Source organism: Rhynchophorus ferrugineus, unplaced genomic scaffold (assembly GCF_030347505.1).
Source record: "Rhynchophorus ferrugineus isolate W39M unplaced genomic scaffold, kcgeb_rfMv2 rfM1, whole genome shotgun sequence".
NCBI lineage: Eukaryota > Metazoa > Arthropoda > Insecta > Coleoptera > Curculionidae > Rhynchophorus > Rhynchophorus ferrugineus.
This window is the reverse complement of record NW_027472580.1, coordinates 50,286,826-50,313,265: the sequence shown is the minus strand read 5'-3', so window position 1 is coordinate 50,313,265 and position 26,440 is coordinate 50,286,826. Positions and strand designations below refer to the sequence as shown.

The following is a 26,440-nucleotide window of genomic DNA, read 5'->3' as shown; positions in this document are numbered from 1 at the left end:
TATGTTTCATAATTTTTTTTGAACATTTTTAACATTTTTAATTGAACTTGTAATCATACAAAATTATAAATTCTGCGATCATAATTAAGATTTAACATAAATAAAATAATGTTTAACTAAAGATATAATAATGGTAACTTAAAGGTTATCATACTTTTCTAAAATTATTTGTTTAAAATTAAAATGGTTTAGAAGCATTATTCTCAAGGGCTATATTTATAATTAATAATAATTAGCCATATAAGTTGTGACCTAAATGCTATATTTTAATTAATTAAGAACGATTTATACAAAACTGGTCACTTTGTTTTGGTTTTGTTTATCACAATTAGTTACCACTATATTTATCTTAATTTTTCATAATTACTCCTCAATTAAATCTAATACATCTAAATTTTATAATTAATTAATTTGTACTATAAATTGTTTTTTTTTAGATATCTATTTTTTGCCATAATTTACCATTTTCGGGATTTTTCTGCAATAATTTACTTTGGTCTACGCCCGACGTGGAAAAACGACAAGAACGGAAAAGAAAAAGGAAAAGCAAGAAACCACATCCTGAACATCTGGCGACGGTCTTTCCTGGGGTCCACGCCAGCCTCCCCTGTTCTTGTACGCAAATAAATCACCGTCGAACGAAAATAAAAACCGACAATCGATTTGTTTTTATTACTACTGAAAAGCACAGACAACAACAACCAACGCATTTCGATTTATTGACGTTTTACGGTAAATTTTTAACACTTAAACGTAAAACAATTTCCAACGACGAACAACAATAAATAAATTGGAATAAAGCCACCAACGAACTAATGGGAAACACCCAAAGTGAAAAAATTACAAACTAATTTGAGGACGGTGTTTTTTATCTTTTAAATTCTTAAAATAAATTATCATTTTAGTTAGGTGCATTTCTCCATAAAACTTAAATAAACTGATCGCAGTCGCCGTTGAAAATCGAACTCAGATTCGTTGCCAACGGACCGACTTGCTCATTAGGCTCGCCTTTGATGTGATTAAAGTCGTAGGTAGTGAAGTACTCTGTCAGCAGAACGTTCAGTTGCTGGGAGAACCAGCCGGCATTGTGTATATCTATTTCATCCCACATCTGAAATATTTGCGGACAAAACCTGGAGTTTTTGATTCAAGTAAACCCTTAGCTCATTATCGATACTTACCTTGATCACATGTCGCATATCGCGAATCACTTCGTTCACATAAGAGTACTCTCTGTTTTTTACTTTGTTCATAATCTTCTCTAAGTCCATCTAAAATGTTTCAGAAATATATACAAAATGCTCATAGAAATTATTCGAAATAGAAATTTACAAAAAAGTATTGGCGGTATGCAATGCTGGACAGAAAAATGGAGCATCAAAATGAATCAAAATATATCAGTGCATATCTCACCAACAAAAGAATCAACTATAACTCTATATAGAGATCTATATAGATATACTATAGAGATACAGTCAAATATCCTGACATGACCCTTGATGTTAAATTCAATTGAAAGCCGTATGTTAAGAAAAAATGTAAAAATAGCTTTTGTTTTATCAACAAGACTTGAAACCAGTGTGTTGTTCTTATAGTGTTCAACTCTTGGGTTGTATCAGCAGTAGAAATGTCATGCAAATATTTAAAGCAAGATACTGCGAGCTATTGTTGATGCTCCATTGCATATTTGTAAGGAAAATCTGCATAGGGACATGAAAGTAGAAAGTGTTGATACCATTTTCAAGGACTACGTCCACAGCCAAAAACAAAGCTCTATCAGCATATCAATCTTGAATTTTCCAGGTTCTAGATAATTGTGGCTAACTCAGGATATTAAAGAGAGTAAAATCATTGGATCCAGTTCAAAAAATGTAATTAGAGGCAATTAACGGTAATTTGAATATTTGATGAGGTTTTCGCTTCTTAAACGATTTTTAATTTTTAAAATTTTTCCCCCATTCGAATGTATAGTCATACAGTTCAAAAGGTACATGGAAAAACTGTGTTCCCAAGTGCAGCACATTTTCATTGTAATTGCTACAAAATATATAAATAAGAAATAAAGACTCTAGCAAAATCGGCACTGGCGGGCCTCAGTGTATAATGAATCAGTTATCACATTCAGAAACAGAAAATTTTCCATTCAAATCCTCCCAAATAAATTAATAAACCAGTCTTTGGTATTTTATGGCCTAACATATAAATAACGCTACAAGAATTAAATCCATATGTTTTTTAGTCAGCCCTAACCTTCAAAAGATGCGTATTAAATTTGACAGCTGTCCGATCATTAGTTTGTGAATTATAGCATTTTCAGTGAATCAATTTTTGTTATTGTAAAAAAAATTATAAAAAGGAATTCCGCGTGTTGATAAAATATTGCTTTTTGAAGGAAAAAAATACAGTTAAAGTAAAAACTTGGATTGATACCGAGTTTCAGGACACTGCCCCAGGAAAATCGACCATCAAGGATTGATATACTAAGTTTAGACGTGGTGAAATGAGTGCCGAAGACAGTGAACGCAGTGGAGCCCAAAAGAGGTTGTTACCGATGAAAACATAAAAAAATACACAAAAAGATTTTGAATGACCGTAAACTGAAAGTGAATGAAATAGCAGACACTCTGAAGATATTGACTGAACGTTTACATTCATTCATTCATTCATCGTATCATATCATTCACAAATATTTGGTTATGAAAAAAAAGTGGGTGCCACGCGAGCTCACTTTTGACCAAAAACAACGACGAGTTGATGATTCGGAGCAGTTTTTGAAGATGATCAAGCGTAATATACCCGAGCTTTTGCGTCGATATGTGACAATGGATGAAACATGGCTCGACAGTCATCCGAGTGGACTGCACACGATGAACCCGCTCCAAAGCATAGGAAAACGCAACAGCCGACTGGCAGGGTTATGGCGTCTGTATTTTGGGATGCGCACGGAATAAGGTTCATTGACTACCGTAAAAAAGGAAGGACCATCAACAGCGACTATTTCATTGCATTATTGGGGTGCTTAAAGGACGAAAATGCCGAAAAACGGCCGCATTTAAAAAAAAAGAAAGTGTCCCTTCACCAAGACAGGGCATCGTGTCAAATATCCATGAATTGGGCTTCGAATTGCTTCCTCATCCACCGCATTCTCCGGATCTGGCCCCCAGCGACTATTTACTGTTCTCAGATCTCAAAAGAATGCTCGCTGTGGAGAAATTTTCGTACTACAAAAATGGTATCGAAAAGTTAGAGGGTCGCTATAATCAGTGTATCACCCTTGAAGGGAATTATGTTGAATAAGAAAAACTAATTTTGCCAAAAAAAATGTGTTTTACTCTAGTAGGCCGGGGACTTTTCAATTGACCTGTTACATTTCATTACATCTAGTCGAATGAATATCATATAAATTATCTAAAATAAATAATAAATAAAATTTTGCCCAGAGAGACAAGAGAGTCCTTAGTCCTTAAAAATGGGTTTCAGGGCTTTCTCACTCAATCAAAATCATGCCCTCTCGCCCTATAAACATTACGAAGCTGTTAAAGCTCTATAAATGAGTGTTTTTAATGGGTAAGCCCTTAAGGATATCCTACAGAGTTCTTGGGTATACAAACAGACCCCTTTGTGGTCAGGCCCAAAAAATATTAATAAACAAAAGTCCGAAATGTAAGCATAGAACGTTCTCCCGTTCCTCATTCGTCTAAACTGACCGTTTATATTTAACTAATACGAACGAGAATATCTGCATTGGACGCTTTATATTTAAGAAATGAAATGGTAATTTGTATATTTAGTAATAATAATGTTTTTGATATACAACTTTTTTCAAACCATCTACTAAATATAAACTTTCTTTTAAAACACTTTCCATAATATTTAAGATCAAAGACACGTCAACGCAATTTTTAAGGATACCATTTGCTTTCTCAAGTCAGACTGCCCATTATTTTCCAGAAATGTAAACAATACGGATAAACATGACAAGTTGAGAAAGCATTTGTAGAAACTTTATATTCAAATAATCCGATCAAGATGAAAGCAAACCAAACTAAACTTTTGTTAAAATACGGAAACTTATTCAAAATAATAATAAGTCTAATGTAATTTTTAAGCTAAATAACATTCTAAGGTATCTAAATCGTTTGAAGGTGTATAATTGTAGACTAATATCTAATGAAATTATCATGAAAAAATGCATTTAATGTACCTAATGATTCTTAAAAGTGATCATTACATGCAAATGCCCATTTCAGAATTTTACAAAGAGAGTCATTATAGTCTCACAATTTTAGGTGACGCTGTCAAATTCTTAGGTAGAAAGTTCAATAATCAACACGAAGATAACATGAAACATAAAAAGCAAGTAAGTGAAATTAAGTCGTTAAAGTTACATCTAACCGAGTATATTAAGCTGAGTTTTGAAACCCTTTGAAACGAAGATTCCAAAAGGACATTTTTGTTATATTTTTACAGCACAAAATATTGATTAAAAATCGTGTGAAATTTATGGTAATGATGGATTAAGTGAAAGTCTGTATCTCAATTGACTTGCTCGTTTTAGTTCCGGAAATCCACTCTCCAGAATTCCAAAATAAGGTGTATATTACCTTTTTCAAACAAACATTCATTCAAACAACATTCAGCAAAAATATCTCTAAAGCGTCCGTATTATTCAAATCATGCCATAGAGCAAAGAGATTTCATGTAACCACTTAGAATGCCAATGTTATTCCGAACAAAAAAGGCTCTGAACAGGAAAATCAGTTAATAGTAATTGGAATAAAGTAAATGAAGATTAAGTGAATGAATAAAACAAAAAGTAGTAATTGGAGCAATATACTATCAACTAAAATATAACCTTAAAAATGTTCAACTATACTTAACCATATTAAAATACCTAAAAGCAAATAACACAAATACCATTCAAACCCACTTACACTGCCTCTGATAAAATTCCTGATATACAAGATTTTCCGCTTTCTGCTGAAGCTTGTCCTGTCGTTGTCCGTATTAAGCTCTATAAACCTGTTTCATTTAACAATTGTGTCAAAATTGATAAATTACTGAAGAGAATGAAGCCAATAACCAAACAGAATAATTTAATCTCGTATCCGTTTGGACATAGATAAAAACACTTAATTAAAATCAAATAATTGACCATGTCTGTCCGTAGAATCCATTTCCGTTTTTTTCCATTTCCATTGATATACACTATTTCATTCCAATATGCTCCGCAGTTTTTCTAGACGTGGCACAAGCCTTCGACAAAATTTGGTACGAAGGCTAAATATATATATATACATATATATATATATATATATATATATATATATATATATATATATATATATATATATATATATAAATATCCTATATCTCCAACAGATTATTTAAAATCAAACAAAGGGATGGATATTCTGAATTGAAGGAAATACATGTAGAAGTGCCCCAGGGTACCATGACTTATCCTCTATTTGTTCTATACCATTCATGTGCTCCTAAATTGAAAAGTTGGCGATAAAAAAATAGACTGTACCAAACTATAGCGAATAAAACTAAACTAGTTCAAATCTGTTTCTATCAAATTTACCAACAAAAAACTAAACACTCCACTTGTCTTGAACTTAAATGGTCTTATTGATTACTGTATTATGTAAAATTGAAAGTAGAAGAAGCATGCGAAAAAATAGCCAAGCTGGAGGTGCATTATAGATGGCTATAGTGGTTTCTTAGGAAAAAATCTAAAATGTCAGTACATAATAAAATGATGATGTCCTATTACAGTTAAGTATTAAACTTTATAGGCTATATGATATATAACTGTACTCGGGACAATAATGCAAGGAAAATCCAATTTTTCAAAACAAGGAGTGGCGTAACGCAATGACTGCACCTTGGTATGCAGTCAATAAATACTTGTATCGGAAATAATAAAAACAAAAGTTCTGTCATGAAGCACAAAGCCAGGCTGCAACTCTATGACAATCCAGAAACTCTCCAGCTATTAGACGGACAACAAATCATTAGCAGACTAAGGAGTACAAAATGTAAAATGAAAGAAAATAGTTTACCATTAGATACACTTAAAAATGTTAGGAAATGCGAAAATTTACCTCTCCTTCTATTGCTACTGGTCCCATGACATGCCCCTTCAGTTTACCCAAGATACATTCCAACAATCGTTGTCCTTCATCGGTCAATCCGCCGTTCTTGATTTCGTAAGGGTTTCTTCGATGTCCATCAATGGGAATCGTCATGGTCGATGGACTTCTTTGTTTTCTCATCGAACGTCCGTTTGGCTATTGGTAATAATCATAAATAACATTAATCGCTTTAACTAACAGGTTCAACTAATTACCTGAGCAATGGGAGAGGGTGTTGGGATAGGAGTGTCAATCGATATCGGACTATCTAGTTGTGGTAACGTATCATACGCACTATCCAAATAGAAAGACTTTAGTTCCTGCTGAGTGAGCGACGGTTTGGGTTCTCCGTATTCATCGAAATTGTTACTAATCAACCATTCGTGAACATTCAAATGCGTGGATAAATTTAGCTGAAGTAGTTTTGTATTAAAAGTGTTCATGAATAACGCAGTTTATTTCTAACCTCAATATCCACGATTTCCGGTCGCTTTTGTTCCACCTCTTGTTCCTGGATCGTGTCATATTCTTTCGGTTGCGACTTCTTCGACGATCCAAGATGAATATTGGACCAATATCGGTCGTTACCATTAACCTCCCGAGCCTTGTTCACATTTTGAGCCGTCTCCAAAAATTCGATGGCTCTCGGACTGGGTACAGAAGCCCCTCGTGCAGTTTCAGTTCCTTTTTTAGGTACACTATAACTTCCCGGCTTCATATAGACTCTGGATAAGAAAAAAACACGCTGAGATTAAAATATCAGCAAAATCTCGATTGCAACCTTCTGGTACGTTCTTCTTCGGAGTCGTAGTCATCATCTTTAGGACCGAAATCGGTTGAATATGTTTGGTTTCCTTGATCGGCAGTTTCTGCAGAAGGGAGATGGATGATGCCCCTGACGTTTTTGGAAGAGCAGCTACCGTTAGTTAAAACAGTATTGGTTGTTGGTTCTCCAAGTTGAGTTTGTTTCTTTATAGCACCATCAGAAGCACTTTTAATCAGACTGATCTGTAATAGTAAATTCAGTATCTTCATATATCTTAGAGTATTGTATAATTTTCTTTTACTTTTTAATTGGGTGTGTATTGTTGGGCAGATTGTAATAGTCATTTCAAATTAGATAATAATTGAACAATTACCTATTGTAGGATAATAATCTTACATATCAAGGTTATTACAATATAAAGACTAATCTAAAATGTACAAATTGTATTTCATAAAATATGTGTATTTTTACCAAAAATCATATAACTGTTCTTTCATTTCAAATAATATAATGAAGTGTCTTATGTCCAATTTTCTGATTTTAATGGTATATACACTTTTAGTTTCAAATAAAAATAAAATATAGAAAAAAAATTACGTTTTTAAAAAATTAAACTTTTCCAAACAAAGTAAATGCTAACAAATTTAATTAAAACAATAATATGACGCAGTTTTCTGTATCAATTTCTAAGGTCAATCACTCCTAGATTGTCAAAGACCTTTATTAGGTATTATAAGCAATATTTTAAGTAGCATAGATAAAACTGAAATATTCCAACATTATTCTGAACCAAATTGGCTAAGAAGCTTCAGCTTTAAAATGAGGAAATGGAAAACAGCAATATAAAATGTATTGAACTATCTACTAATAGAAAATAAATAAGTCTCTTGTTTGGCAATATATACAAAGATTTTTAAAACACAGATGATCAAGGAAAGTTAAAGCAAATTAATACGTTGACAATTTAAAAAATGTGAGATTTGGAGTACGATTTCTTCGGCCGTTTTTCCTATTCTTCTAATTTAGCACTCAAACTTCGCTGAAGACGCTGAGAGGGTCGTTAATGGATATTTTCACAGCCACCCAGAAAATCACCCTTTTAATATTAGGCCGAGAACTTTTCATCTCACCCTTTCACGTTCAACTCTAGGCTTTATTGTGTATGACGTACTGCATGATAATGTTCGAATACATATTGTTGAAATAGTGTTAACTACTTCTCGAGACAAGTCAACATTGCGTTATTCAACTGACCACCGTATTAAATTCCATGGAACATTTTCCATTAAACACCATATTCGAGTTCCCTCCTAATTTTATTACAGCATAACGAGTCGCTATTCAGACATAATGGAGTAAAATTATTCAGGAGAACTTCTGTTTAGAGGGATGCAAACTATAATTAGAGGTAGTCCAGTAAGTGTCTTTCTGATATATGCCCGTATACGTGAAACAACATAATGAACTTGTTACTAATGTTGTAATTTCAATTAAATGTTAATTTGTTTGACAAATACTTTGTTTTTTTTATTAAGGAGTATGTATCTTGCGTTATTTTATATAAAAAAACATATTATATACGAAACATTTCATATTCATTATAACAGATGCTACAGAAAAAAAATTAAATAAAATTTGTCCAGCACTAAAAATATTAAAAGGAATGGAGACTGAACTAATTTCACACCATTAATAAATCAACAATAAATGTGTTTCATATTATCCTAAATATTTATGCTACATTACTATGCTATAAAATATACTAAACGTGTATGTGTATGTGCACATCCACATTAAACTGAGGACATTTAATAAATAAATAAGAATATTCATGGCATCGCAGAATAAAAAATAGAAACAGAATATTTCGCTATAAATTTTTATTTCTGTTCGAAATAGTTGTATTTAAAAAGCTAAAATCAATAACAAATCATATTTCAATTTTTATATCGACACTGTAAAATACATGTAGTAACTATATAGCACATGTCGTATTAGTTCACTAAAGTGACATTAAATTTCTTGGTCGATCTAGTATACTATGATTGATCGAAATCTAAAGACAAGCCAACTGTTGAAAAGACGTATCTTTTTCGAAGTGTAATTTAAGAAACGCTAGCACATTCTAGCTTTTTAACATTATTTGAATATAGAAATAAGTAATACTTAATAATAATGTGATACAATTAAAGAATATATCTAGTAAACAAACTGAAACTAGCGTGACGATGTACAAAACAATAAACTGAATGAATTCAATAATTGAAGATTCAAATTCTAAGGAGATATTTAAGTTTTTACTCTAATTCAAGCATTTATATAATCCAGGAAAAAGAAAAGACAGATTAACGTTAGATTGGTAATCGTTCCACATTTACTCGAATCATTCCTTGACACCGTTTAGTAGAGTTTAGGCAAAAACATTGCAGATCAACTTATATTCGGGTTTATATTAAAATAGGTAGATTGCATCGGCAGTATTGCTTGTACAGTCGCTCGAACAAGCTGTCAATTCTTTCCGTTATAAAAATTTAAGTCAAAAGTTCTTGTTTTAAAAAGGTACGAATTTAAGAAATTAATTCCTTTTTAAATAATCGCCCAATTAAAACAACAAATATTACACTGTTCGTTGTACAAATATCATTTCCGATATATAGAGAGAGATTAAATTATTAATTAACCACTTTTAAATGTCTTTCCCACCTAGAAAATAATCTTAAACGGCGTATTTGATCTCTACACCGAACTATCTAGCGTATAGAAAGTTGCGGTTGGAATATTACCAATCGAGATCCAGAAAAAAATGAGTCAAATGTATGCAAGACATGCAATATGTTAATTTAAAAAAATACGTAAAATTGCTACTTTTGTTCTTTGAATTAAATGAATGCTATCTGCTGTAATAGAAAATGTAGTTTCTTTAATATCTCTACCATCCTTGACTTGTGTAAGTATTACGGTATACGTTCACAGGACATTTTTAAACATATTTTATTTAAATTTTAAAAAATGAAATTATGAAATAATAAAACTGTTTCTGGTAAAACATATGTATTCATAACATATTTCATATTGTACATGTAACCGAAAGAGCCTGAAACAGTTGTCTGTTTGTCAAAACGTCTGCAAAATTCTTCAAAATATTCTAATCAGGGATTATAAACCGACAAACGTTGTTTTTACCCCTTATTTGATAAATTTCAAATCGCCCCGGCTTTTATTGAAAATATTTTTTGCGCGTTGCAGCTGCACTGAATATTAGTACAGGCACGGTCACTAAAATATCACAAAAAATAAAAAACAATATAACCTTAAATTCACCAAAAAACAAACCGTCTTTATGCGAAACAGGTGACGGATCAAGATCAGCTTGATGTTAGCTTTATCAGAGATCAAATATAGGAAATGTATAAAAACAGTAAGTAATTTTTTTCAAATGAAACATAATTTAATACAATTATTTCAGAGAAAATTGTTAATCTGAAAAGTATACATACAAAGCCAAAATATATACAGCTATTTGTGGGATGTAAAATGCCCCTTCATACACTGTTGGGTAATATAGGATTCAAGTGGTGTAAAGAAAAACAACGAAGGGGTTTAATGGAACTTCCAGATATTGCTTTTAAAAGAATATGATTTTAAAAACATATAACAAAATCAAGAAAGAATTATTATATTAAGTATATTTAGATGACACATGAATATTTCAGAATCGTACATTGGATTGCTCATGGCAAGATGATAAATACAGTGTAAAGAAAACAAAAGCTAATGGAAAAAGGTAAACGTTGAAATAACTATTGATTAGATTTTGTTAGTCATAACATTTATTAATAATTCATTGCAGACATATAGTTCTTCATGCTAGAAACAGGAATGGTTTTATTCCTGGTGCAGAATTAGTATTTTCCTCTAAATCCAAGGGTGACTACCATGGAGAAACGAACCATAACATGTTTTTGCAGTAGTTTGAAAATCAGCTTTTAAAGAACTTGAAGGAACCATCAGTTATTGTTGTGTACTCTGGACCATATCATAGTACACTGGTGGAGAAGATCCCAACAAATGCATCAGCAAAAGGTGCAATTAAGGAACGGTTTAAAGTACATAAAATAAATTTTGAAAGAAACCATGTTAAAGGATGAACTATTTCAAATTGTTACTTGATAAATATAAATGAAATATTTAATTGCATTTTATGTAATTTACTTTTTTAAAAATAAGCCTGAGAACAGATACATTGTAGATCAGACTGCTGAACGTTATTGATACAGAGTATTATGTCTTCATCCTTATCACTGTATATTTAATTCAATGGAGTTGATATGGGGCATTGCAAAGAATTATTACAATAGGCATTCAGGTCGAGGAGGATATTCAAACCAGAACTGTCTAGATTTGTGGAAATAGGCATTATCGAAAATAACACTTTCGGTTTGGATGAGCTCGATCAGACAAATTGAAGAAGAAATTGACAAATGGTAAAATTGTGAGCAAGTTTTTTATAGATTGGAAATAAACTGAAAGTGACAGTGATTGAATAAAAATTTATGAATGTTGGTTTATGATTCAATGCTGACAATTACCAAGACAGAGTTGTGAAAGGGGAAACAACTAAAAGCCAGTTAATATACTTTAACTGTAGGAAATTGTATTCTAGAGTGCGAAAGCTTTATGAGCATATGTGTTATTGTTCAGAATATACATGAACGCTTGGTTAAAATGTATGAGGAGAGAAATAATACTAATTGTTTTGCAGATATGACAAACGCATTAAGGAGAATACAGTGATTAAATGTGGTTTTATCAAGAAAGATGTATACAGGTAGTAACAGAACAAACTAGGGAGATACAAAGAGGAGATACTACAAACATTGATATTAAAATGACTTTACAAGGAAACATTGCTTTGAAAGAAACAAGAATTGGTGGAAAAGATAAATATGCTCTCTAATGTAAGTAAAATACATTACTCAGTTATGCAATTGTTAATTAGGTGGATTAGGCCTTTGGGGCATACCATTATATAAAAAAACACGCCTAGAACTCTATCTATACTAATGTGGAAAAAAATACAATGTAAATATAATAAAACAACTCTAACCTATAAATAACTGTTGCTGTATAATTAAATATAATTTTAAGTTATTCGATAACATATGCATTAAATGTACTATAATATTAAAATAAATGATAATACATAACATTTTTGTTTCATCATTTTATTTAGATTAGAATTTTGTTATATGTCAAAGTCAAAATGTATTAAAACTCAGAGTTGCTGCGGCAACATTGCAACGTTTTGATAAGTTACGTGGGTACATTGCTGTTTTGAATTGACTATAGTTATCATGCTCTCTATATATACCTTTTGCAATACAATAAACGTCTTCGAGCTAATAATTGAGACGAAAGGCAACGTCACATTCGAATATGACGCCGAAATAGATTATTCGTCACATGCACAAGCCGTCATCGACGATATGGAAAAAATGTAAACGTACAATACATTTAAGTACAAAGGTAAATGGGTCGTTTTTTTTAAATAAAAGTTTCACTTTCATTATTAAATATTCCACCAGAACCTTTGAAGCCACTATTAGCTCTTAATCAAACTTGTTACTTAAAAAAGATTCAAAACATCAAGATTCAAGGCCGACTGCACAATCAAATTAGTCCTTTGTTTTCAATATCTGATGCCGATCCAAAAATTTGGAGTATCTATTGTATGGGTGATGAGCAAATATTAACATAAGTTTTCCATACAACCACATCGAGCAGATAAAGGACAAACGGATCTTTCTTTTCGGATCTTACACTCTTACTTTATGGACCGATACAATTAGAAATACCTATACATTTACAACCATTCCTCAACATGACTTGAATCCGCGACTATCGCAACAGTAAAAGAACTGTTTTGTCGCCTTGACCACTGTGCTACGAAATGGGCACAAATAAGATATTTGAAAAAAAATTAACGATTTTAAATGTTCTCTAATATAGTACGCAGTTTTAAGCCTTGATAATTACAGACCAAATGTTTGTAACAATAAAAGATCCTTCGTATTTCGGTGAAAACAACAAAGAGGCCACTAGAATTAATCGTGTTGTTTATAAAAACAATATATTAGATCTCTTCATTATAAGTGATTAGAGTGGTGAATCTTCAGTCATCAACATAAACTCACTTACCTGTGGAGGCACAAGATTATTCGTAGAGTAAACGTTTGCACCTGAACTAGCCGTATTTAGATTGGTATCCAAATTATAAAAAATCCTGGTCAGTTGTCCAGCTAATTCGATTGTTTCTTTTTCCCATCTCACATAGCACGCTCTAAACTCGGGAGTCAACTCTTTCTCAATCTTACCCAAACTAGATCCTAGAAATTACTAAAATTAGTCTTAAAAAATTACTACATCATTCAAATTACCATCTCTGTTCTCCCAGTATCCCTTCAGGATATGCCAACAGTTAGTTAGTCGCACAAAGGCATAGATAAAGTCCTTCGTAGCCCATGGAATACCCTGCGAATGAATATTGGAAATGGTGGTGCAGGGCTTCAATATTTCCGATCTGGTCCTGATGCAGAGATTCTGAATATTGCGGAAACATGGCCTGTTTCGATTTCGGTACGCTATTTGCTCGGCGGTCAGACAACTTTTTTCCAGGAATTTAACGAAGTTCTCTTGGACCGTCGAGTTTGTTGTATCCTATTAATAACAAAATGTTAATAGTAATCGTGTTACATTTAGGAACATACCCCAAGCAGTAATTCATTAGCTGGTGGTGTCACTTGACCATAGTCATAACCTTCGGGAGGTTCATTAGTTCTCTCGCCTTCCGCGCTGTTGTCTTCTCGATCTCTTCGTTCTTTTACATTCGCGCTGCCGTATACCAAATCGATGGCACTGGATCCGGAAGCTCCTGCACCATAAAGGGACGTTCCAGTACTGGCCACGTGCCCTATTGGTACCGTATATTGACCGCCGACATTGAACTGAGTGTACTGATAATGCTGCAAATACGGTCGTGCTACAGGAGAAGGAGCATGGTATGGCACCAGAGAGGGCAAAGGTGTTCGGAAGCCGACTGTCGGATAATAGGTGGGATAAATGCTACCTTGGCAGTTGCACACGTGATGCATGTGTAGATGGACATTTTGTTGTTGATTGCTAGAATTCTCTGAACGATTTTGATCCATATTGTCTTAAATAATAAAATATGATTAATTTTCTTTTATAAAGAAAGAAAAATCGCACTTGGGAACGGTGTATGTCAACTATGATGTCATTTCGGCAGGTTTTATAATTATTATATTTAATATATAAGAATTCATGCAGAACATATAAAACAAATACCTACAGTAAATTAGAATTAAGATTAAATAGAGAAATACAGTATTTTTTAATATACAAATATCGAGACCTATTTGACATATTACACAAGAAAATTCCTAATTCTGTATGTTTACAGATGATTAATAATAGTTAGTCAAATGATTTAAAATATTTAAAAAAAGCAAATTAAGTAACTAGGAATTAGAAAGACAAAAAACATGTAATATAGTCTATAATACCAACAATGTTTCAGAAAGAAATTTTGCCAGACATTATATTTGAAATTGACGGTAGCTAGCGCCATCTATACATTCGACGTATAAGCAAAGAGCGGTAACTGTAACAAATGTATATGTCTATCTGGATTTTTTATTTTATAATATAATAAATAAAATTTTAAATATATTTATTCATAAAAAAGTTAAATTAAGCGCGAAAAGATATTTTCATCTATCACATATAATTACAAAAGCAACAACGCAGACGAATTAGAAATGAATTTTCACTTTTTCATCAATACCCAATTGTGTTATGCTAAAATAATGTTGGAATAGTTTTATATAATATTTGACTGCATATAAACACTACATATTTCAGCATTATCATATATTTTTATAAGATTTTAATAATGCTTGAATATTACATTCAAAGTACAGAAATTAAAACTTCTATCAAAAGAAAATTGCTAAACAAAATTATCCAACAAAAATTGGCTAACGTAGTATCATAATATACACTTTAAATTTTATTCTAAATCTAATAAAAATATGTTAAACATCAATCTGCACAACATTTTTTAACGTACATTCATGTGCTTTTTATGTAACCGAATACAATCGTACTTGGAAATACAAACTTACCTGTAAATTATATCCTTCTTTAGTTTAAAATTAACGGATAACTAATGTAGCAGTTTTTGGATGAAAATCTTAACAAACCATTTGAAAGTAATTTAAAATATAATGTAATATGTATTTAGTTAAAATAATCAATGACAAATATTACCGATGTTTTTATTTGACGTTTAATTTTTATTTGTTGTCCATGGCTATCTTGTCATTCTTATATTAGTAAATCAGTAAAAAATTTTCTTATGCTTTAAACATGTTCCTGATATATATAGTTATACGTTATATATTATATAATCTAATTTTTAAATATATATTTATTAAATCGTATTGTTATGTAAATTATTTATAATTATTTATTTAATTTTAACTAACTAACTAAATATATCTAGTATTTGCTAGAAAATCTTTTTTGAATATAAATAGGTAATGACATGTCAATATATTTACTTGACAGGTGTCATATTTGATAGATTTTACTAAATACATATATATTAATTGCATTACTTAAATAGTTATATTTAAGTTGTAATATCAGATATAGGTGCAATGTATATTTCAATAGTTTATTGTTTAAGAAAAAAGTTTATGCATTTTCATATTTTGTATTTCCAAGAGTTGCGTTTCTAAATATTTGAGGTAAGGATTTACAATTTTAATGCCATCTGTTTTGAAACAAACTTTAATTATCACAATATGGGGTTATATATGAAGTTTTTTTAGTATTTAAATAACAACACGGGCTAATTTACATAACTATCCTATATTTCGAACTTTAGATATGATATTTTCAAAACAAAACTATCACAATATTGTTCCTAAACAGTTACAACTTTTTTTTACCTAGGCAGTGGTTAAAATAACAATACTAACAATACCAATTATAAAAAATCTTTTTGTTATTTATTCAAATTAATTTTAGCAAATACTATACCTAAAAAATTAATAAAAACTACAAACTGTAAGAAAATGATAACATTTAACTTTAATATCTATTTGATAGAGTTGTTATAAATATATTAACAAAAATCGATCTTAAAGTCTAGAAATATACAATGTTTTCAATAATGAAAAGCAGTGAGCGTTTTTTTGAGAGACATACAAATGTATATGCTGATAGATAATAGTGGGCCAAGAGTCCTAAAAGGGTTTTGTATTCAAACGCGCGATTGGACGATTTTTATTTCCTGGCAATTGTACATATTATATCGTCAGCCCCAGCTTGAATATTTGTTCTCAATTTAAAGCTATTTGGTTTTTGGCATTCTACCCTACAGTGAGTGTCAATCGGAATTCCCTCCTTTTGATCGTTCCTTTTATTTTGAGAAAAAAAAAAACAATATTGTATAAGGAGGCGAAGAAGAAGAAGAACGAGAAACGTCAACGAACTCAAAACTATCTTTTATCTTATTGAAGTCACTAGATTACTAAATTTTTTAACAACCAACGTAAATGAATATTTCCTTTTTTAATAAGTTTTATTGTAACTAGTAACCCATAGTTTCGTTCATTTATACTTTTTGTGTTTTTAAAATATATTTATTCTTAACAGAACCAATAACGATACGATTAGAGATGTAGAAGCAAAGATGAATGAACCGCTATTGCAGTTGTCCTCTTGACAGGCACATACTTCTTGCCTTCCACCGAATCCGGATCGCTGATAGCACCGATTCTGGTATTGGGAGTCTTCATAGCCGCATGTCCTGATTACTCTACTGTCCGGTTGAACTACAAATAAAAATATTGGTTTTAAATTAAAATTACTAACTATTATATATGTGAACAGTGAATAGTAATAATGTCTACGTGTTGAATGTTTTATATCATATTCCCTATAAATCAGTCTTCAGAAGTTTTACTTTTGTCTAGTCTATCTTATTTAAGTGAGATTCGAACCTACGGCTACCATATCAGAAAGAGAGCCATCCAGTCGGTTTGATCACTACGCCACGAAAACGGTTTTACGGAGATTACTTTAAACATATGGAATTTTCAGACGATTGACTTTATATATTTAGTGATTCTATCCCATCAAAAAAAAAAGATTTCTGGGATGACCATAATGTAATAATATATATTGAATTTAACCATGACGGAAAAATAATTAGTTCACAATTAAAAAAGTTTAGAAAAACTAATGACATATTGATGATTCAGGATACTACTATTACTGATCAGGATAGCTCTGTTTTATTCTAATAACTATGGAATTTTATGTAGTGTTGGACATATAAATAATTTGGTGGATGCGCGATATATGCGGATATATGGGCACGGTACATGTATATTTGGTTGCATAAATAAATGTAAGAGTTGTTGCGTTAAAATATAAAATTGTATGAAGACTACGGCGCATGCTCGTGTTAAGGCCACCCGGGCCGGGGAAGATCCTGCCATATTGATTGATTCTGTATTGTGGCCACAAAATATTGAGAATTTAGAAGGGTATATTAAATGGGCGCATGCGATACAGTGTTTTAGTTTCTTAATTTGCCGCTAGGAGGCTAGAGGTATAAATTTGGTAGCAAAGCTAAAATTTGACACTTGCTGCTTTTAGAAGTCTATTCTAAAAAATAAGGCGTAGTGTACGTGCGTTTATATTTGGTGGAAATAATCAAAAAGTTACTGGATATTTTGGAATTTTTTGGTAATTCTATGCTTCCTATAGAAACAATTTGATTTATATACAAAGAATTTCGGTTTAATTTTTTTTCGGCAAAGCTTTTGTTGAAAGCGTCTCTTTCGAATTGGAGCATTTCTTAACATGGCTTAACAGATGCTCATGCGTTAGTCTGCTATGCCCTATTCGCAGCCGAGCAAGGATACTCAATTGGAACCTGTTGAGATTGTTAATATTAGGAGATTTGTAAAAAAAACCCTTGATTTTCCACAACTTGTTATTTTCCATAAGGAGATCCCAATTTAGTTGATCCAATTTTTTGTATATAGTTTTTATAGGTGTTTTAGCATCTTCCTTACTGAATAGAATGCTCAGTTTGACTGAATCTTCCTTTTTGCTTGCCAGATAGTCGGCTCTTTCGTTACCGGGAATTCGCCTATGAGAGGGAAACCATAGATAATTTATTCTTACTCCCCTCCTCTCCAGTGTTGTATGTAGCTCTCTGATAGCTATAACTAGAAGGCGGAGTGTCTTTACTGCAATCAGACTGGCTAAAGATCTCATTGAGTCTGATACCACAAGTATCCCCACCGACAGTCCATCCAGGGCAGATAGCGCCTTAAAAAGGCCAAAAGCTCCGCTGAAAAAATGCTCCTCCAACAGTCCCGAAGTGTATGCGGCACCAACGAAATCTCCCCGTTTAGAACCATTCGTATAAACGGCGAAATGATTTGGGTAATTCTCCTCAAGTGTCTGGGCGAATAGCTGTTTTATTATGGAGGAGCTAATATATTCTCTATTGTAATTTGTATACTATATTATTTTTGAATGTCATTGTCATTTTTGTATATTTTTGATCCTAAATAGCCCAAGAGGCTGATGGGCTTTTAAAATAATAAATAAATAATAAGTAAATAACATAGCTTACAAAGCAAGCTTAAAAAACTTAATAAACTTACGTGTTAAATAATCTTATTTTGTTAACTGTGTTTTATGGTTCTTTTTTAGTTAAAATGATTTGTTTAAATCTTAAGATATCTCAGGTGTTGCGTCCCTGTACGTAGTACCATTTCAAATAGAATACCCAGCTTTCCTAGGGATCCTGCTTTATATCAGAAATGGCTTTTAGCAATAAATAATGAAAAACTGGTGCGGTCTTAAATTGGAGCAAAAGAGTTTGTAATGTACATTTTACACAGGATACCTACAAACCGAAATGTAGAAAAGCATTGCTTAACAGGGATACGGTTTCCAGTTGTTATTTAAATTGTAAGTCTTTTATAATGTTAATTATATGTAAGTGATTTGTAATATATAACAAGCCTCCATTTTAGCTGTGGCATAGAAAAAGGAAAACATTGATCAAAATATGTTAGGAAATGTGAGTTGAATAGTGAAGATATTAAAGTCCGGCAGTATGATATATGTAATTTGACAAAGCCGGAGACTTTTTTTACTTTGTTGGTAAATAATATCTTGACTGTTCTATTTAATTCCCAGATTATGCACAAAACTTAACAAGCATTCTGTCCAATATTTTATATCACCAAATGCCTGTATTTTTCAAAACAAACAACTGTTTTAAGCACGACATTTCAAAATAACTAGTCTTCAACATATATATTGTAATGTACTCTGTATTTGGGGGAGTTATATTTAAGATAATATAAAATGTTCCATATTCAATAATTTATTAAACTTTAAGTTTTGTCTTAAATCTGTTATATTACGTTTTAATGTATTGTTAGTTTAATATATTATCATTAAACAGAAAATTCTAAGAATTCTCCTCTGAAATAATATTTGTAATGTAAATTTTACATATCTTTAAATAAAAAGTATTTTAAACTTTTATTGCATTTTTATTTGTACTATTTTTATTGATATTATTACTGCTATTATTATTATTTTTCTTAATTTCCCGCTTTCACAGGTAATATATGAGAGATACACTTCTAATTCCTCAGTGTTTTGTGGTTGTGGCTTTAACTTTAATACAAAGCGACTCAGATCCAGTGTTTTAATTGCCCAAACACCTTCACCAAATAGATTCTACAAAATCGGTTCAGACAAAATATACGATGTGATAGTGACTAGTATTTGTTAGTAGATATCACAAAAAAAATCTGTGGAAATCGCAACATATATAAATATCCATCTTGGGAAAAAAGGGTATAAATATCTTATATAACCTTCATTTGAATTGAATTGTATTAATTAAAATATGAATTGAATCTCTTTTAGTGAAAGTAATAGTAAAATTGAGAGCTTTTAAATAAGTATTTGTTAATGCAGAGAAAGCTCATGTTTAATTATCCTAATATTAAACCCTTACGATATAATGTTCTCAAATTATCTAATTAATGAAAAATAATAATTTTACTTACGCCCATTTACTTCAAAATCGATGACTTGTTTAATCTTCCTGCACAGAGTGTACGGTTTGTCCCCTTTCTTTTCGGGACAGGGTTTTCTTAAGTCGTCACTGAGTTGATTATTGGCATCACCGATACATCTTTTGTCTTGGGCACTGTTACATTCGTAACACGTTATAGCACTACCTACAAAAATATATTATACTGTTAATAAAATACATTTACTATAAATTGATTATTTGGTCTCGTCATTAGTCATTATTACTACGATTAAAATATAGTAATCCCTAAAAAAGCTATATAATTTAATATTATAATAATTTATTTTTAGTTAACAGTAGAAAAACCTTGAAATAAATGTGTCACATAATATTTGGTTTTATCGATAAAGAACTCTTGAAATTATTTATGGTCAATAAAAATATATTAACAAGGTATTTCCCTTGTGCATTTTACTTTATTTGATTTTGAATGGCTTGAGTAAAATATAATAATTAAAGGCATAAAAAATGTTGACGCGACAGAATAAATAATATTAATTAATTTCATATAAAATTAAGGCAAAAGCCATATCTCCGCTTGGAGGTATAAAGAAAATACAAATGAGAGTCAACAAGATCCACAAATAGACGAGAGTCTGGAAAATAAAGCGCAATAGATCGAAATCTGTTCATGTCAAATTTGCGCTGTGGTGCAAAGATAGAACTAATTACTTGAGGGTTGCCTAATTCGGCATCCATATTGGTGATAAGACAAATTGGAAACCTCAAATAGCTGAGCAGGATAGCGATGAAATAACTATATTGATTAATTAAAAGAAACCACAACTTGACCTAAGACCTAATAAAAAATATTAGGTCAATTTAAAAATTATCAGTTAATAATAAAACCTATTTGGACTTATGGGGTGCAAATATACGCTGAAACATTAAATTGACTAGTAATCCAACGTTGCTAATACATAGTTTTTCCATCAATTTTTAATGCTTATCATGTAACCAACGAAGAAATACAGGATGACTTAGAAATCAAAAGGATTCACAAAGTCAATAAGGATTTCGCCGTTAAACACGAAAGAAGGTTACTGAATCACACCAACGTGGAAGCAACACAACTACTAGAATGTGCGCAGGAGATCAAAAGATTCAAATGTTCGAAACCTACATAAAGTGTATAAATGTTACTGTTAACTCTAGCTTAAGTTAGTCTAGTTTAATTTGAAAAATACATATTGATGTATTTATTCCGCAGTTGTATTGCTTGTAAAATAACTCAGTTACACATCAAAAGTAGTAATAAATTAATGTAAAATGTAAAACTACTAAGCGTACCAATTAGAATATTAGATGGTTTTAATAACAATTGTAAAATTTATAACAATTCATAAAATTGATATTAATCTGTATTTTATTTCAGCATATAGTCATATGATACAAATTCATATAATAATATTTTATTCAATATATTACAGGCTTTTGTTCCTATTAAGCTTTTATTTTAACCATCATGATTTTTACGGTTGATGCACTATAAAAAATGCCTATTATAAGTTGCAAATTGTGACTGGTCACCTCCAATAGAAATAAATGCCTTGAAATCATACATTTACAATTCAATAAATAGTATTTATGTGAATAGTTACTTTTATACTTTAACAAATCTTTATTGACTAATCAACGGCTAAAACTTGTTGAAAATTATAATAAACAAAATATGTTGATTTCGGTATGTTAATACTGTTTTATATAATCTACGAATAATGATTTCAATGTTGCAGAAAAAGATCGTCTATTGAGATGAAGTTAATTATTAGGATCTCACTCTTTTATCAGCTATTGATGCTGTTTTATGAACGTTGCTCATAAACAGACATCGTTCAAAATGAACATTGAAGTAAAATGCACAAAACGATTTTGTAACTTGATTCCGCACTCCTAAGAAAGCAGTTGAATTTTTTAATTCGTCAACCAGTTTAGTAAAATCGGATGCATTAGAAGTTTTGAAAATGAATACCCTGGGAAGTCTTAAAGGGAGTAAGCCTACGTCACGCAGTAGATACTAGAAATATATAGTTTATAGAGTTTGACGAAATTAACTAGAATTATTTACACCTATCCATAATTATTTAATTATTTTTAATAACTACTTTATATAATTTTTGATGAATTGTATTAATCCCTAATATATTGATTTACTTGGAAAATATATTTAATAATGAATTATGAGAAAAATTATACTGCATATATTATTTAAATTTTATTAATATCGTACAATCTTTCAGTCGCAAAGTAAATACTTTAATGTTAATTTGTTTGATGTTTACAGTGGCTAATAGTTCTCCTATTCTTAGTTGTAGGATTTAAAAATAGATTTTATTGACCAATAAAATACCGTTTTTTTTATCAATTAATTTTAATTATAGGTTTTTTATTCCTATTTTGATGAAACTTCTGTTTTAATTGATAGAGTTGTGTATAATATATATTACTGAAATTATAAATAACATATTATAGATCCATTATAGATGTTATCGATATACGTTTCTTTTGTATTAAAATTGTTTAATGCATTTTTGCGGTCAACCTAAACAGCAAAATCAAGTTGCGGAAATGTTATCCCATCAAAACCACTTCTTCCGTGTTACATAAACTAGCACAAAGCCCCTTTATTGATTTTCCTGCAAACATGCGCGGACTTTAACCAGGAAAATAGAGCCATTGCATAATAATTCAATAAATAGCATTGTTCTGTGTTAGGAAGCTTTAAACAATGGTTTTCTGTCCTATTAGTTTTTACATGTCTGGGCTACACGCTGCGAAAGCACTTTACCATAACATAAATATTGTAAATAATAATAGGCTATAATTAGATACAGCGCCAATAAAAATTGTATTAGCTAGCCTTGGCGCTGATCGTGAAATAGATTTTGGAATATATTTTGTTATTTGAATTCTTTCGTACTTACTTTTCTCGATATAGACGACACAGAGACATAACAATCCCAGTAGATATTGGACGTTGTTCATAATGATTTTTGTTTATCTGATTTATTGAAGAAAATTTTTCACAAGTGTGCGCGATAGGCGGATACGATCGTAAGTGGGAATTTTGCGAATACCGACACAGATGACAGAATGGTAGACTAACGTTATGTGAAGACCATAAGCTCGGACGGTGTGCGGCACTTGCGCACACAATCGTATTTTCGACGATGCCGGAAGGCCCTAGTTGATTTTAAACGAACGCAATTCGGCAAAAATGTTTCCAATTTTCGTCTATGTCGTATCCACTGAGGTATGTTGACCATATTATTATTTATATTCTAAATAAAGTCTATTTTTTCTTGCAACGACACTAAGAAGATTAATGAAATATTCAAAATAGCTATCTGTAATACCTTATTTTTACTTTGAAATAAGTTTCTTCAATACTTACCGCCGTTTCTATTCGTAGCACTGATTAATTGGAGTTTGAAGATGACTAGAATTCACAGTTACTCCCAAAAAACTTGGAAAATACGGAGACAATAGGCAGAAATTATTCTAGATGATTTTTGGGAGATATATTTTATATATTATGCCAACTATCCCAGTATTTATTTAATATATTATATTAGATACTTGAATATATTTTGATTATTTGCGAAAATTCGAAGTCCCAATGTAAGCAAGTATTAAAAAACCTAACCCAACTGTTTTATTTTAGTGTTATTGAGTTGTTTTATGAGACTGTATACTGGTACTATCATGGAACGCTCAAAATTGTATTTTCTATCTTCATTACCTTTATTATTTGTTTTTAAGAAATCTGTCGAAGTCCATTAAATATTTTTAAAAATTTACGATTATGCTGTTCCGTGATATTCCAATTGTCGGTTTTGATTTCAATGATTTAAAAGTGTTGATTTTGATGATATTGAATTCCAAGACTTATTGGGCGAAAATCCAACAAATTCTCAAAAAACTTTCAGACAGCTTAACAGTTGAGGAATGAATTATTTCCAAATGGACATACCGATATGGGATGGGAAAAATTCAAAAGCAAGCAAAATTGCTACCACATAAATTTGCTAAATTTAAAATGTTATTTTAAATCAACATCGTGCTTTCATTGTTTGTCAGATAAACAAAGAGTTTTCTGTGACGTATTATGACTATATATGAAAACCATATTTACTACGACAATTCCAGAAAGTCATGAGTTATATCAGGAGATCCATCCACTGCGACAAAAAAAGCGGATTATTCATAGCCATAAAGTTTTGCTCGCAGACGGGTTTAAAAAGCTTAAGAAGAGAGAAAATGGATCGGTGATTGGATAACTCCAAACCAACATCGTCCTTTCGACACAGAATTGCTATGTTCCCAGAAAGATGGGAAAAATCTGTAAATATTTAAATTAATATATATTCTACCAATTTTTCTCAATAAACACCTTTTTAGCATGATCAGAATACATGCAAGCACCTAATGCATAATTCATTGATAGTATCATTTGTTCATTCTGAATATTTTTTTTTAATTCTAACATGTATGCTAATTAAATCATTTTTTAATATTTTATTATCATTTTAATACCAATATTAGATTTTTTTAATTTGAAGCCTTTGTTATGAAAAATTGGTACAAGATATTCTAGTCAAAGTATTGTACATCGATAACAGTTACTTTTCCCATATATCAAACAATTTACGGATTCCATCTCGAAAGAACGATATATTTTTGAGGCTATCCACGAACCGACCCATTTTTGGTATCCTCATAAGAAGTGAAGCGCTGTTCAGACATGTCACGACTCATATGTCGGAACAAATAGTAATCAGAAAGGGGCAAGGTCTGGAAAATACGGCGTATGGGATAGCACTTCCCATTTTAATTTTTCCAAGTATGGAAACTCGTATTCTGGTCGTTTTTTCGTGCAGTGCTCGGCTCAAACGCATCAATTGTAGCTGATAGGAATCCCCATTGATGGTTTTATCGAGTAATACCTTCAAATCCCCAAATCAAATTCTTTATTCAAATTTTCACAGTCCAGAACGTTCTTTGTTTTAGGTGTCGAAATCGCCACTTTTAAAATCTCAAAACCAGTATTCACATGTGGAAATCGATGGGGTAAAGGCAAGTGAAGTAAAAAATATAAACCTCCGCGCAAATGCGATTTACTCGGAACAAATTGACATATTTTAACGCTCTGGGACACATTTTTCTTCATATTTCAATTATATGACATATACTGTCATTGAGGCTTCAACATGAAGTTTGTTACAAATATGTCCGCTGAGATTTCATACACACACGCCTGATTTATTTAAAACTAATAGTAAACTATATCGTTATTGTCCCTTTTTAACAAATTAAAGTTTTATAGCTTTGTTACTTGTAACATTTATTGAATTGTTATTTAAGTTACTATTAAAGATATATATGTAGAACATAATCCATGTAATATTATATCCAGGGCGTGTAAAAATTGTAAGTTTCTATCTCTTAACCGCTAAAGTGAATAATATCTCATTTCCTCTACAGTTAATCTCCAAATACGCTTGAAAAGACCGTGAAAATAAAATTTAACAAGTTGAGTTTATAAAAATTACATTAGCACCGACGTTTCAAATTAATATGAGGTACTGAGGTACTGAGCACGTGAATATTTTCATTGCAAGGCTAGACAGTTTTCATTTAGAATAATTTAAAATAATAATGATAATAATAACTTTTTATATAATAATAAAATATAGTCCTTTATATTATTCATATTAATTGAACAGTAGTTCAAAACACATGAAAACATTTGAAGTTGGTGAACATATTTCATCAATAATTATACATTAAATTAGAAACCCTTAGCCTAGAATAGAAAGGAGGCGTAATACAACTAAAAACACGACAATGTGATTTTATAACATAACAACGTCAGACATACTGCAAACTGTCAACAAACATTCTGAACATCATCTATCACAATACATATATATTAATTTCTAATACTGAATATATATAATTACTGAAATAGTAACATAAGTAAAAGTCACATAAGGCATACTAAAATATTTGTTTATTTTACATATTGTAATTTTTTACAAATACTAAATAAATGAGTAAATGAGTGTTCGTTTTCATTCATTGCTCAGTTATTAATAAAACAGCATATAAAACATTTACATATGAAAGGAAAATTTTAATATCCTGTGACATTTTATTTGTATATATAAGATTCTTAAACATCAAGTAGCTCATTTCTTACCAGTAATAACTAGTAGCATTTTAGTTCACTTTATAACTACACTATTCTGCAAAGAACTCGATTACTATATAACCAATAAAAACAATTTATACATTTCTAGG

At 30.9% G+C, this 26,440-nt stretch overlaps 2 protein-coding genes and 2 long non-coding RNA genes across 5 annotated transcripts in view; 2 read left to right on the top strand and 2 right to left on the bottom strand.

Moving 5' to 3' along the window:
* The window catches only part of LOC143206937 (uncharacterized), a 194,632-nt gene that overhangs the window by 145,435 nt on the left and 22,757 nt on the right, over window positions 1–26,440 (top strand). The gene's annotated exons all lie outside the window — the stretch shown is intronic.
* Window positions 833–15,198, bottom strand: mtsh (mitoshell). Its single transcript, XM_076419747.1, has 10 exons — window positions 15,111–15,198; window positions 13,674–14,119; window positions 13,344–13,623; window positions 13,105–13,292; window positions 6,922–7,148; window positions 6,607–6,865; window positions 6,356–6,553; window positions 6,111–6,296; window positions 1,182–1,271; window positions 833–1,111 (listed from the first exon to the last, which is right to left on the bottom strand). The coding sequence occupies exons 2-10, from the start codon at window positions 14,112–14,114 to the stop codon at window positions 929–931; spliced, it is 2,052 nt and encodes a 683-aa protein (XP_076275862.1). The 5' UTR covers window positions 14,115–14,119; window positions 15,111–15,198; the 3' UTR covers window positions 833–928.
* LOC143206942 (uncharacterized) lies at window positions 10,180–12,110 on the top strand. The gene is made up of 3 exons (XR_013008566.1): window positions 10,180–10,324; window positions 10,373–10,690; window positions 10,757–12,110. It is a non-coding gene; the product is annotated as an uncharacterized LOC143206942 (long non-coding RNA).
* Window positions 15,843–26,438, bottom strand: LOC143206932 (uncharacterized). 2 transcript variants are annotated; one of them, XM_076419799.1, is made up of 3 exons: window positions 26,340–26,438; window positions 20,109–20,282; window positions 15,843–16,829 (listed from the first exon to the last, which is right to left on the bottom strand). In XM_076419799.1, the coding sequence occupies exons 1-3, from the start codon at window positions 26,356–26,358 to the stop codon at window positions 16,627–16,629; spliced, it is 396 nt and encodes a 131-aa protein (XP_076275914.1). In that variant the 5' UTR covers window positions 26,359–26,438; the 3' UTR covers window positions 15,843–16,626. The 2 variants fall into 2 exon arrangements, with proteins under 2 accessions (XP_076275914.1, XP_076275913.1); XM_076419798.1 differs by lacking the exon at window positions 26,340–26,438 and adding an exon at window positions 23,062–23,251.

Excerpts from the sequence above, each read along its gene's own strand:
- mtsh (XM_076419747.1), bottom strand. The coding sequence starts at position 14,114 with ATGGATCAAAATCGTTCAGAGAATTCTAGCAATCAACAACAAAATGTC. Across the intron at positions 6,866-6,921 it reads GAAGAAGAACGTACCAGAAG|AGTCTATATGAAGCCGGGAA; the intron begins GTTGCAATCGAG and ends TTTCTTATCCAG. Across the intron at positions 1,272-6,110 it reads CAGTAGCAATAGAAGGAGAG|ATGGACTTAGAGAAGATTAT; the intron begins GTAAATTTTCGC and ends GAAACATTTTAG.
- LOC143206932 (XM_076419798.1), bottom strand. The coding sequence starts at position 23,122 with ATGAACAACGTCCAATATCTACTGGGATTGTTATGTCTCTGTGTCGTC. Across the intron at positions 20,283-23,061 it reads TGTCGTCTATATCGAGAAAA|GTAGTGCTATAACGTGTTAC; the intron begins GTAAGTACGAAA and ends ATATTTTTGTAG. Across the intron at positions 16,830-20,108 it reads CGATTTTGAAGTAAATGGGC|TTCAACCGGACAGTAGAGTA; the intron begins GTAAGTAAAATT and ends TTTTATTTGTAG.